Source organism: Nannobrachium achirus (assembly GCF_963921795.1).
Source record: "Nannobrachium achirus genome assembly, chromosome: 24".
Lineage (NCBI taxonomy): Eukaryota > Metazoa > Chordata > Actinopteri > Myctophiformes > Myctophidae > Nannobrachium > Nannobrachium achirus.
Window position 1 is genome coordinate 7,125,391 of NC_137831.1, and position 13,938 is coordinate 7,139,328.

Sequence of the window (13,938 nt, forward strand, 5' to 3'; positions counted from 1 at the left end):
ACTTATATTAAAGAAACATTGGATTAGAATATCAATTACTCACATTGAATGTGTTACATAAAATGAAGTAATTTCATTTTTTCATTTCTTTCCTTGTTTTTAGGTCTCCCCAGTGTCTCTTCCATCCCCCAAAAAAACAATTCATTAACTCTAAGCCTTGCCTTCCATTTCAGTGATTTTCTGAATGGGTGTATCTGAACAGTACTCTTTTTCAAATTCAGCCCTTGTTTATGTCATCTGGCCCTTGTTTATGTCACAAAGGGGCTAATTTCCTATTGGGCCCCCTCAAGAAGGGCGTGGTACTTTTTGGGAGGCTATATTCTATTGAGACTATATATGATGTGGAACCATGAAGTAAAGTGGTACTAAAATTGGCTTGAAAGGATTGACTAAATAATTTTCGTTGGGATAACATACCATTTTTCTCTCTGTTGTGCCACCTTTTGCTGAAAGATAGTGCCCTATTGCCATCAGAGGGCATTTTGGTCTGATAAGGCCGGGAATTAGAGACAGACTGAATATGAAATTCTAATATCGAAGTGGTTATTTAGGCTAAAACATGTACTGTATAAAAATGTACTATGGACAAATACTTAAATAAAATATATATTTTGAAAAGCAAAAAGCTTTAATTTAATTTCAAGCCAATAATATTACTCATTAATACTGATAGTAAATACTGGCTATCATTTTATTAAGTAGCTTATGTGTGATGTTTTTAACAGTGTAATCTTTCACTAAAAAAGTGCAAAATTGAACAGAACGTGATCAATCCAGTGATTAAGATACAGCCCTTGCACATAGAGGGTTCTGAATTCAAATCCAGCGTCCAGTTTCTGTAACTTTTACCTGGCTCTTTTACCCTTATCTGATCTTACACTGAAAAACACGCAAGAGAACGCATGAAACCAGCCAGTTGCGAGTCAGGCACCAAAAGGTCTTGGTGCAGTGGTAACGCAACAGAACCATGAGTACAAATGATGTGTATGAACTAGGCTTACAGTTGTTGCAGCGGTAAAGAATTAGAGCCTGCAATTCTGAAGACCTTGTATAGATCATTTTTTCTTGTTTTGGTCTTCCCAGTGTCTCTTCCAGCCCCCCCCAAAAAAACATTCTTTCTGTGATTTTCTAAATGGGCGTGTCTGTGCAGTACTCTTTTGAAATAGAGTCCTTATTTTTGTCATTTAGCCTTGTTTATGTCTAAAAGGGGCTCATTTTCTAATGTTCCCCCTCGAGAAGGAGGGGGGAAAGTAAACATCAGTAAACATCAAAATGTAAAATGCACGACACTACCGAGATTCCAAAAGCAACGATTCAAGATGGATGGCGACGAAAGGTGGCAGAGGAGAAGGGGAAGAACGAACGAATTTCTGTTCACAGGAAATAATTAAGAATGGCCTATTTAGGGACCTTTGATATAAATATACACAAAAATTGTTTATTTTCTATTTATTTTTGGCGTCTTATGTTAGGTATGGCCATATTATCACTACAGATAAACTCTAAAAGTGTGAAAAATATGTTTTTGATTTCACCCCGTCTTTAACAAACCATTCAGATATTTAAAATGACATATTCTGTCTGATTCTAAATCCAAGTCATTTCTGATGCCACACCAATATATGCCCTTTGTTGGCCACATGACACTGTTTTTTGTCTAAAATTGGAACAATACAGAGAAAATTAACATGGTACAATGATGAGAACCATGTGGAGTCAATCCCATTCAAGCCAATTTTAGTACCACTTAAGCTCATGGTTCCAACATATAACATTAATGTTAAATTTAGATATCAGGCACGCGCGTCGGGTTTGAATGAGGATGCTGCCTTTGACCCAAAAGAGAGATTGGAAGTGTGCCCCAAACTAGGACTTGGACCCAGACTAGTGAAAACAGATCTACAAGCTCACAAAGCATTGTGAGCATGTAGATTGGCTATTTTCACAAGGCTACTTCTTATAAGTTCTTACAAAATTAGTTTTCTAATTATGTAATTATTTAGATTTTTGTGAAATGTAATACTATTCATAAAAATCATTGCATTTTTTTAATCATGAAAATCGTTTTTGGGAGCGTTTCATAATAATAATCATCATCATGATCATGGGCGCAGCTGTGGCGCGAATGACGAACAGGGATACGCGAGGCTATATTCCATTGACACTATATGAGTTGGAACCATGAGTTAAAGTGGTACTAAAATTGTCTTGAATTGAATTGACTCCACATGGTTCTCTATTTCTGCATTGTTCCAATTATAGAACAAAGTAAGTGCCCTGTTGCCAACAAAGAGTATATTGGTGTTATATCTGAAGCAGAAAATAATATTTAAATATTTGAGTGGTTGAGTGATGAGAACCATGTGGAGTCAATCTAAATCAAGACAATTTTAGTACCATTTACCTCATGGTTCCTCCAAGTGGAACCATGAGGTAAAGTGCCACAAGCAGAACTATTTCTTTAATAGCTTTTCTTTTCTTCTAATGCTGTGGTTAAGATACAGGGCTTGCAATCAGTATGTTCTTGGTTTAAAACTAGCAAGATCATTTTCCCAAGTTATACCTGGCTCTCATTACAAAATATTTTAATAAGATATTCACATAGAGCTAGTGAAGTATTGACTTCAATGGTGTAGTGGTTCAGATACAGACCTTTATAGAAGGTTCTGAGTTCAACACAAGTGAAGAATGTTCTTCAACCTTCACCTGGATGTTTTACATTTATCTGATCTTACACTGAAGAACACACAAGAGAACAATATAAGTACAAACTACAGTTGGTGCAGTGGTAAAGACAGAATTTGCAAAACTTTAAAGTCCTTGGTTAAAAAACATCATAGATATCTGCCATATTTGACATTACTTGTGCACCTTTATCTAATCTTTTAGTGAAAGACATACAAGAGTATGGTGTAGTGTTAACCTTGATGGAGTAGTGGTTATGAAATGGGTATTGTTGCTGGGAGGTTGATAGATCAATTCCTGCAGCGGTCTTACATTTAGTATAACCTTTGGGTTCAAAACCACTACTTGTATTTTCAAGTTTGAACCGGCATTACCACAAGCATAACCATTTGTTGTTGTTTCTTTAGTTCCTCTTGTTACCTGGATTTGAACATTTCCCATGTTTTGCCTGGCTCTAGTAACTTAATCTTTCATTACATACTGCAAAATTGAAAGAATTGCTGTTAAATGCAACAGCCTAGTGGTTAAGCTGCTGCTCTTCTATGCAGAAGGTCTTGGGTTCGAAACCAGCAAGGAATTTTCTTCATCTTTTATCTAGTTCTTTTAGTGAAAAGGATACAAGAGCATCTTTTAGCTTAAACCGTGATGGGGTAGTGGTTCTGGAATGGGCCTTGATACCAGGAGGTTGTTAGTTCAATCCCTGCAGGTGACTTTCATTTAGTTTTACCTTTGGGTTCAAACCCACTAGCAGTATTTTTCAAGTTTGAACCGGCATTACCACAAGCATAAAAAGAAAATCTGCAAGAGGACAGAGCCAGTGCAAACCCTCATGGAGTAGTGGTTAAGGCAAAGACCTCATGGCCAGAAGGTTCCTAGTTCAAGACTAGCAAGGATAATGCTCAGTTTTAACCTATACCTTTAACTAATCTTCACTTGAAATTGTGCAAGAGAACAAGTTTTAAACAAATCATGGTAGTGCAGTGGAACTGATGTAGTGCTAATGAGCACGAGGTCCCTGGTTCAAACCTGGTATAGGGATTTTCAAAGTTTTACCTGCCTCTTGTACCTTTACCTCTAATCTTTCACTTAAAAGCTTGCAAGAGAACAGAGTAAGCAAGAACCACAGTGGTAGTGCAGTGGTTAAGATCATCGCCTCAGAGTTCAAAGAGAGAGAGTTCAAACCTCACCAATGGTGAAGGAAAAGTCCGAAGGCGGTTCAAGGCAAAACCCCGAAAGATGGTGGAAGACTCAGTCGTGCAAGCGGAAAACCCGAAAGATGGCAAAAGAGGAAAATCGTCCAAAGTGAAACCCCGAAAGATGGGAAACGTCCAAAGGACAAACCCGAAAAAATGCAAAATGAAAAACTAACAATCCTCCCAACGATGGTAAACATCAGAATGGAAGCTATACGACACTAACGAGATTCCGAAAGCAACGGCGCAAGGTGGGCGGAGACGAAAGAAGGCAGAGAAGAAGGCAAGCGGACACGGAAGAAGGCAGAGAAGAAGGGGAAAACAATTTTTCTTATTTTATTTTATTTAAATTTTAAGCCCCTCCCTGAGGGAGGCGGGCTAAACTCTTCTTATGGACAAAAAATCGGAGCTGCTATAACCTGGATTCAAACCCCCAACCTTTTGGTTACGAGTCCTATGCTTTACCTTTACGCCACAGGTTTTTCACACTAAAATAATGTTTTAGTTCATATTTAAAGTCGAAGCAAGAGAAGGCAGGTCAAAACATTAAAATGTTTAAATATTCACATATTTAATGTGGTGTTCTGTTTTTTTCCATCATAAAGTTCATTGGAGAAAGGTGCTATATAAATGCACCATTTGCCATTTATATATAAGTAATTTGATAACTTACCAAAAATAGAAAAGTTATTTTCTAATCAAACAGATTAGCTCTTGGGTTTTTACATACATTTTGATCTTTACATTAAAATAATTAATGGCTATAAGGTTTCAGACGTTGTCGTACTACACCCAAACAAATATTTAACTGAAAAAATATCAGTCATGGCATGCAGCATATCACATTAATGAACAAATATAAGCTGAGCCACATAGTTATCATCAACTGCATTCAGTTTTTTTAACAGATTTTAGACAGCTTCCTGTTTAAAAAAAAAAAAACTGATTCTAGACAGCATTCTGCCTGTTTGACTTGAAATCTACATAAAATAGATTCAAAACACTTCCATTACATGTTTTTGTCAACATAAAAACACACCTCAACCATTAATAAAGGCTATGCACACGCATGAAGTGAATGGCAAATTAAGTGGCAAAGCGAGTGTCAATGCGAGAGGCAAAGTGAGTTTAACATTGTTTAAGGTTGTTTAATGCAATCAGATAGGACCTTTCTGTTTGGATGTATGGACTGTCAAGTCCAGAAAGTAGTTTTTGCCACTCAATAGGCGTTCCCGCATAACTTCCGGGTATGATGATCACACATACCCTCTATATCATACATGGGCAACTGGCGGCCCGGGGGCCACATGCGGCCCTCACCTTCACTTAATGCGGCCCACAGGTAAATATCAGAATACTGATATATTATTGGTTTCAGCTGTTATAATTCCAAACGTGACCAGCTTTAATTACTTCAGTCAACTGAATATTAGTATCTTCTTGATGACTAGTAGTAGCCTACAACTAGTCTCTTTTTTATGTCCAATGCATTTGTGATTAAGTTCATAAACTAAGAAGTAACATAAATAACAAAGAACCTTTACATGCATTTGAAATTAAATGCAAAAATACTTTTTAGGATACCAATTAAAAACTAGCAAAAATATCAGATCTACAAGCTCAAAACGCGTCGCACTGCGACGCGTTTTGAGCTTGTATATCTGCTATTTTTGCTAGTTTTGACTGTATATGCATTGTGGCCCTCTGGAGTGTGTGTGCAAATATAGTGGCCCTCTCCAGCATCAACGTTGCCCACCCCTGCTAGTAAAAAAAATCATATCATAGGACAACATATCCTATAGCATAGGACAACATATCCTATGACAACACACTGTAATAATACTGTCAAAAACATGAACCAATAATACTGTCAAAACATGAACCTAACTAACCTGGGTCGTCAAAAAACACGACAAGGTGGGTTTTGATTTAATTTCTTTATTGACACAAATGTATATTAATAAACGCCTGTCAAAAGGATTTCCATTGAGTAGTGTGTGTGTGTGTGTGTGTGTGTGTGTGTGTGTGTGTGTGTGTGTGTGTGTGTGTGTGTGTCTGTCTGTCTGTTGGGAGGAGAGCAGATAGAATTATTACAGCAAAACAAAATCAATAATACATTAATGAATAACCTTTCCAATTAACCGTTCAATTAAAATAACATTAACATGGGCGTATAGAACCCGTTTTCAATGTTCCCAAATGGTGATGTTTTGTGGTTTTAAGGGCAGTTCACACTGAGCACTATAAAATTAACCATATAGTCACAGTTATAGTGTGAATGGCCCTTTGATGTTAGGGTAAATTCTTGTGGTGTTAGGCTATATTTGTATGGTGTGTGGGTTAAATTCATACCCTCTGGTAACACTCTAACATGGTGTGGTGTCGTAGAGAAGGTGGAGTTCTGAGCATCAGGATCCTGATCCACACCCTCAACAATGGATCCACCCTGAAGGTCAAACACAAAGGTCATAGGTCACTAACACTGACACACAGTGATATTTATAATCCATTCATTTCGACAGTAGAATAATGATCAGATCCTATAGCTATAGTAGACAGTTATATCTATAATCCATCCGAGGACCCATTTTATAATGCCCGTGGCTTTCCTAAATTGTACAACACCGCCAAACACAAATATTTTATAGTATAATTACTCAGGATTCCTTGTTCCCTGTTATCTCAATCTGAAGGAGTCAAAGAAAGCCTACTTTGTTGATTTTCTTTTAACTTCTGGTTACATTTGGTAATGTGAGTTATTTGTGTTTTGTTCAGAGCACACACCTGACAAAAGACCATTGATATTAAATATTGTTGACGATAGTTGAATAAAATTAAGAAACTGACTTTGTTATGGTCCGACCAAAAGTACATTTTGTCAGGAGATAGATGGCCCTTTGGTGTTTTAATATTTTCTAATGTGGCCCCCTATGAAAAAGGTTTGGACACCCCTGATTTAGGAGGTCTAAATCGGCCTCAATTCTTAATGGGAAGAGAACGTCCCTGTGTGAGTGATTCAGATTGTAACTCTAAAGTACGCCTGTGTTGGAAGAAGTTATAAATCAACATTCAATTATAATCAGTGACCTTCTGCCATTTGCTATACAGCATATACCCTAGAACACTCACAGCTATGGTTTTACTTTGTGTTAGTAAAAAAAAAGGGATCGTGTGAAGTGAGCCACTCAAAAGCTACATCTGTCCTACATAGCCTGCACTGGGGGCGTAACGCTACACCACTGATAAAGTCCTGTTCCTGAGATGCACCGGACCGGCCTAAACTAGGCTAGAGGCACGATGGATACTCCTCAGACAGTGTATTGCCTCAGTAAACTAGGATCACATAGAGACAGTGTAGTCATGTGTCAGTAAACTAGGATCACATAGAGACAGTGTAGTCATATGTCAGTAAACTAGGATCACATACAGTAGAGACAGTGTAGTGCTAAACCATGGGCCTTCAACAGGGGGTCCGGGACTTTTTTGTTTTTGTTTTTACATTAACCACCTGAACCCAACAGCATCCCTATTCTAAACGGAACATTCACAGAAAATAGGTAAACTACAAGCTCACAACATGTCTGGTGAAGAGGGGAAAAACAATGTCAGAACCAATATAAGTAGCCAAAGGTCATGTTAAATGTCAGACAATACACATTAACATGAATGCAATCCAACAATGATGACAGTGCTGTCAAACAAGTCTATGAAATCCATCAGAAAGTTGTATCTGTACATTGAAACTATGGGATAGCAGGTAAACAATGAACCTAGCATCAGTCTAAACAATATGCTTTCTAAACTACAAGTTTAACATTGTGGTCAAGAAAAACAAGCCTAAGTAACAAAAGCACAAGAATGACCAGCATATAATGTACATCTGCATGGTCGTCATATCTAGGTCAGTCACTAACATCAATCCAGCACAATGTGGAAGGGACATGCTCTCTTCTCCTCCAGGCTAGTTAGTTAGTCAGTCCAGTGGACGCCCAACATAATAATAGTTGAACTGGGGAGCCACCACCCAGGCAAGCACTTGAAATTGTAGGAGTTGAGGCATTACATTTAGTTTGACTCAGTTCCACAAATATTAAATATTGTGAAAATAGCAGATCGACAAGCTCAAAACGGTGCAAGGGGTTGTGAGCTTGTAGATCGTCTATTTTCAAAATGTTTGCCTTTTTCTTATATTATTTGACAATTTGGTATTACTTAATGCAAAAAAAAGAAAAGGTGTTAAAAATGCCAGTGTATTAGTGGAGCAGCCACAGCCCACTCTGTAGTCACTAATATCAGCTGGTTATGGTGGAAACACTGAGTGAAAGGTTACAGGGAGAGTGAAGTGTTACGGGCTGAGGTGGAGTCTGAAGAGGTGAGTCTTCAGATTATGACCGAGAGTCAGTAGTGATTCTGCGGTTCCAACGGGGCTGTTAAGTCTGACATCATTTTGTACGCAGAGGACAACTTTTGGGGGCAAAATGCCCCAGCGCCCGTGATTTTTTTTAAACTATTTTTACTATTTACTAATTTTTCTTCTCTTTGTTGTTGAAAGGAAAGTGGTAGAATTATACTTTAGTCGTTATTTTTGTCTCGGATCTGTTGAAATAGCGAGGGACAGATATTGATAATAAATCTGCTTGGAGGTCTGACTACAAAATGATGTCACGGCTTAAAAGCCCCACTGCAATGGGGAGTTCCACAGTTTGTGAGCAAGGAGAGGGAGAAGAGTCCGGGACGTGTGGAGCGTTGTCCCGGATGTTGTCCTAGAGTGAAAGCTTTGTCTGGTTGGAGGCCAGGCGTGCTGCATTTGCTGGGGCTTCAGTGCACAAACATGCTGGGAGGGCCAGTGAGGAGAGAGTTACACTAGCAGTGGTTTTGATATGACTGAGGTCAGGATAAGGTGCTGGTCAGTGGTCAGCTGGGCTGACTCCTGGGTGAGGAAGGGTCTGAACCTTACAAAGTTACTGAGGCATGTTGGTTCCCAAACTGGATTAAACCGGATTATTTTGGGGGGTGTCTTCAGAACCAACATACAAAGCGTATACAGTGTCTACAGCACATTTCTGAAGTTACAATTCAATTACTTTTAAGGCCTTTTTAATACCAAATTGGCAGATATCTAACATATAATTTTCCGAATGTCTGTCTGTCTGTCTGTCTGAGTGTCTGTCTGTCTGAAACTGCGTTTCTCCTCAGTGGCTGGAGCAATTGATCTGAAATCGCATCACCATCAGCATATGAACACACCTGACATAACTGTGAAGCCCGTTTGTCACTTTCACAAATCGTATGCTGTATAATTGCATTTTTATGGTGTATCTATATCTATTTAGCCTACAGTACCTTTTGTGACCACACATGTTAAGGGAGGGGCGCTGTTGTTCAGGCCATGCACAATCACACACAAACCCACACACACACACACACACACACACACACACACACACGGGGGGGGGGGGGGGGGGGGAGTGTGTGTGTGTGTGTGTGCAGGCGGGCAGGCGGGCGGGCGGGGGGGGGGGGGGGGGGGGGTGGTTCTGGCCCTGTTACAGGGTTGTCCAAAATCATGCAGATCGGTACACAGTATCTCTGTAGCCGTTAAATGGAACGGGTATTTCTTACATTGATGCTCCTACATATTAGCATGCAAGCACCAGTTAAAGTTACTTTCCATCCCTCATATACTGTGTGCACAGTGCACATCCCATAATCCACACACTGCACATCATTTCGGAGCTCATATCTTTGAACGGGTAAGGGCTAGTTACATAGAAAGAGGCAACCATCCACCACTGCGGAGGTTGTGGGTTAGAATCCACAGTGGTGCCTCCGTGCTTTGTCGAGCATCTAGGTGAACTCAACTGGCCCGTGTTCAGGGGAAGCCGAGCGGGGAGGGTGATAATAGTCAGCACATAGTCCTAGAGTCCCATTTATCACCATTTAGACAAATGTAATGCCTACAATTCCAAGTGCTTGTCAGGGTGGGTGATCCCCAGTTCAAATGTGATTATTTGAGGGTCGCCTGAAAAGTTAGGGGAGCCTTATAGAGCAAGGGTCTTCAACAGGGGCTCCGGGACCCCTCCTCAGAGTTACTACACGGGGTCCTCCAAATCTTTGAGTTAACCACTTGAACCACGTGTCAATATTCTGAAAACTTTAGCCAAAATTTGCAGATCTACAAGCTCACAACGCCTCGCAGCGCGAGGCGTTGTGAGCTTGCAGATCAGCTATTTTCGGCAAAGAGCTTTGGTGTAGAGGGGAAAAGAGCAGACTAAGTACAGAGTGAAAGGTCAAGTGTATTAGGTATTGAAGGTTCAAGTGGTTAAATATCTGAAAACACACATTGACATGATTCCAAAATACACTGATGATCGTGATGTCAAACGGTGAAACTATATGGAATCTATGAAAACGTTGTGGGGGTCCCTGCTTCATTTCTCTCTAAACTAAGGCTTGAAAACGTTGAAGACCCCTGATATAGAGTGTAAACCTACAGGATCGAGTGGCCTCTGCAATGTGTGCCTTGAATGAGAGCTGACTGTCCAGGACAACACCAAGGCTCTTGGCTGTTGGAACTGAAGTCACCAGACATGCAAACAGTGAGATCCTACTTGGGGCAGGACTAACCTGGGAAGAAGAGAAGCTCAGTCTTGTCTGGGTTCAGCTTGAGGTGGCGAGAAGAAAACATCCTCTGTGAGATGTCAGCCAGACATGCAGCGATGCACTCTTCAACCTGAGTGGTAGAGGAGTGGAGAGAGAAAAACTGTTGAGTTACAAACAACTAATTGTGATCGCAGGTCCCATTTAATATGAAAACCTGCAGATTATGTGGGTGAGGGCGTGCGTCTGTCAGTCCGTCACGCTCCATATGTGGCCATTACAGTCCCTTTTATGCCCATATATGGAGGACCCTGATGTCATGATCAATATTACGCCCATATCTGGGAATGCCCATACTGTATACTGTACATATCGTGTCAGTCTCTGTTGTTTCAGCACGACCTCGCTTCTCGCCCTTAGGGCGTCTTACTGGTAGAAAGGAGGAGTATAAGGATCAGATGGTAGATCAGTGTCACCATCATGACATTTCACTTGATGATTGATTGTCATATACAAATAATTGCACAACAATTTAATTTTCTTTTTCATTTGATCATTGGGGAGAATATATAAATTATAGGCCATATTATGTTATAGTCAAAATTAAAAGTAGTGGAAATAGCCAATCTACAAGCTCACGTGTCGCATTGCGATGCATTATGAGCTTATAGATCAGATACACAGAACACATTTTTGCAACATGGAGACAATTATGGTGATTATATGATAATTGTGAGAGGCCTATAGCGGTCTGTAGATACACGCACATCCCAAAGGGACTGCGACAGGTGCTGGACCAAAAAATAATTATAGAAAAGAAAAGAAAAGGTCCGCACACTGTCTAAAAGCTTCCCAAATCAATTTAATTGAGCGGAAAAGAACACACAACATTTCGGCCTACATTGGCCTTCTTCAGGTTCCGCTCAAGTAATACATTCATTTGGGGAGCTTTTAGACAATGTGCAGACCTTTTCTTCTTTACAATTGTGACAGGCCTATCAGTGACATTTCAACCAACCAATTAGTAACAAAAAAATAACATCTAACTGATTTACATATCATTAAAGCAGCAAAGAAGTTGTGGATCACTCACTCAGGAACGTTTATTTTTGTAGTTAGCTTCACAAACTACATTTGTTTTTGTCCTGAATGCTTGTTGGAGTTGGATTTTTAATCCTCAGTGAAAGTACTTTGGACAGACTGTTGTCTGCAACCAGAAGATGAGGGGTGAGCTAGCCGCAAATTGCAACACTAGATTTTATTTTAATCGGATGAATCTAGGGTTGCAATACCTCCCATAGGCAGCCAATGCATCAAAACAGTTTTTTGCTATCTGATTGTATTAAACAGCGTCAAACTCACCAATATTGGGGCTGTATGGAAAGCTTGGAGTATCCTCTTTCTATCTGCAAAGTGTTTGTTTCATAAAAATCCGCCGTAGACATGTTAGGAGCTACTTTCTATCAATAAATTGGCTTCAGGTGATTATTTTTTCTAAGTGCTGGAGTTTGGAAGCGCTTGTGGGAAGTCACTCAGCGGTACTGTGTACCAGCTGGTTCTAAATGACACAATGCAGGAGGCAGTGGGACGCTGCGTAATAGAAGACAAGCGCTTCCGAAGTTCAACACTTAGAAAATAAACCATGTCTGCTCCGATTTCTTGACAGAAAGTAGCTCATAACATGTCTACGATGGAGTTTTATGAAAGAAACTCTTTGCAGATACAAATAGGATACTCCGAGCTTTCCATAGCGCCCTAATAATATAGGTGAATTTGAAGTTGTTTATTACATTCAGATAGCAAAAAAACTGTTTTGATGCATTGGCTGCCTATGGGAGGTATTGCAACCCTAGATTCAACAGATTCAAAAAGAAATCTAGTGTTGCAATTTGCAGCTAGGGGTGAGCTGGAGAACCCTGACTGACTGACTGACTGACTGACTAACTGACATACTGACAGATATGTCTGTCTGTCTGTCTGTCTGTCTGTCTGTACCTGGGTCCTGCTCACCTCTACTGCACAGAGCTTTGGTAGCAGGTCCTGAAGCACACTATCCAAAACACTGCAGTCCTAGAATTGCTTTGATATTACATCCATTTATTTCGTGTATTCCATATATAGTATAAAACCATATCACTCCTATGCCCTCCTGTGTGGGTGACATTGTGAAATGTAGATAATATCACAGCCATTCTAGGGCTGAAGTCCATACTCACTCAGAAACCTGTTGAAATGTCTCCTACACTCTCTTCTCCTCCAGGCTAGTGTTAGTTGACCAGCCACAGTCCATCTGGTAGTTATTAATGTCAGCAGGTTATGGTAGAAATACTGAGTGAAAACCCAGCTCCAAACACACAGACATGCTTTTATATCCACACAATATTATGTTATCCCTGACTCTTCATTTGATGAAAACATTCAACAGATTTAATTCAAAAACATCTCTGTTTACGCCTGTTCCTCTCACTCACAGACTGTTTTCCTTCCTGATTTTTGAATTGAGTCCCACCCAACTAGAGTTGATTGACACCTGGATGCCCAATGACATTGCTTAACAGAAATGATGCCTGACCAAGTAGCTGCATGTCTGTCCCCTAGTTGACCTGTTGGTTTACTGCAGCTGCAGTGAAATGACAAACCTGGGTTCAAATCCTCATGTGAACTCTTGTCTTTGATGTTTGATGATCTCAAGGTTAAGAGATTAAACACTCTAACAACATTTAAAGTGTCATTAATATGCAAATAATAATACTAGTAGATTGGAATGTAACAGGGAGGCTAACATATCCTGTGCTCCATTTTATGTTGTTGGTAAATCAATATGCTCATCTGCTATTTGTTTTCTTTGCTTGCTATTTATGTCCAGAGAACCACTTCTTCCCTTGCGCCTGCTTCCCAGCAGAGGGCAGTGTTGCCAAGCAATCCAAACGGTTGGTCATGTCACTTTCATTTACAGCATTTGAATGAGCTATTGTCAAACAAGACATGCTTGCTTATTAGTTGTTCTGTGAGATAAAACAAAACAATGACAACAGCTTTGGTCTCTCACGGGGACATGAAAAGAAAATCTACAAATGATTTGTTGGAATCCTAGTTGCTCACAATGTGACTTGAGGAAAGTTGATTAACAAGTGAAATGGAAAAGTTTTACAACAAGGACAAGTATTGCCTTCCAGTGGCATAACGTTATTAAGTACATTTACTCAACTAATATATATATATATATATATTTATATATAATAGAGAGAGAGAGATAATTTGAAGTGTTTGTTTATGCTGTTTTTAGTTTTAGGTGCCTTTAATGTTTCTTTGGTGTTTTTCTATGTTGCACTGAAAGTGACTGAGGGGGAATGATATCATTTTCTGTGGAGAAAGTGACAAACTAAATTTCCCCCTTGGGATAATAAAGGTATCTATCTATCTATCTAAAGTGATTCTTCATGTACCGGTACTTCTGGCACTT

The 13,938-nt window shown here is 39.6% G+C and overlaps 1 protein-coding gene across 1 annotated transcript in view; it reads right to left on the reverse strand.

The window, feature by feature from the left end:
- Positions 1 to 864: 864 nt before the first annotated feature.
- LOC308279929 (anosmin-1-like) overlaps positions 865 to 13,938 on the reverse strand; it is a gene marked incomplete at both ends in the record, with an annotated part of 70,008 nt that continues 56,934 nt past the window's right edge. The window contains 2 exons of the mRNA XM_080720150.1: positions 865 to 879; positions 6,231 to 6,324. Of these exons, the coding sequence (XP_080576276.1) occupies positions 865 to 879; positions 6,231 to 6,324 (109 nt within the window). The remainder of the gene's footprint in view (positions 880 to 6,230; positions 6,325 to 13,938) is intronic.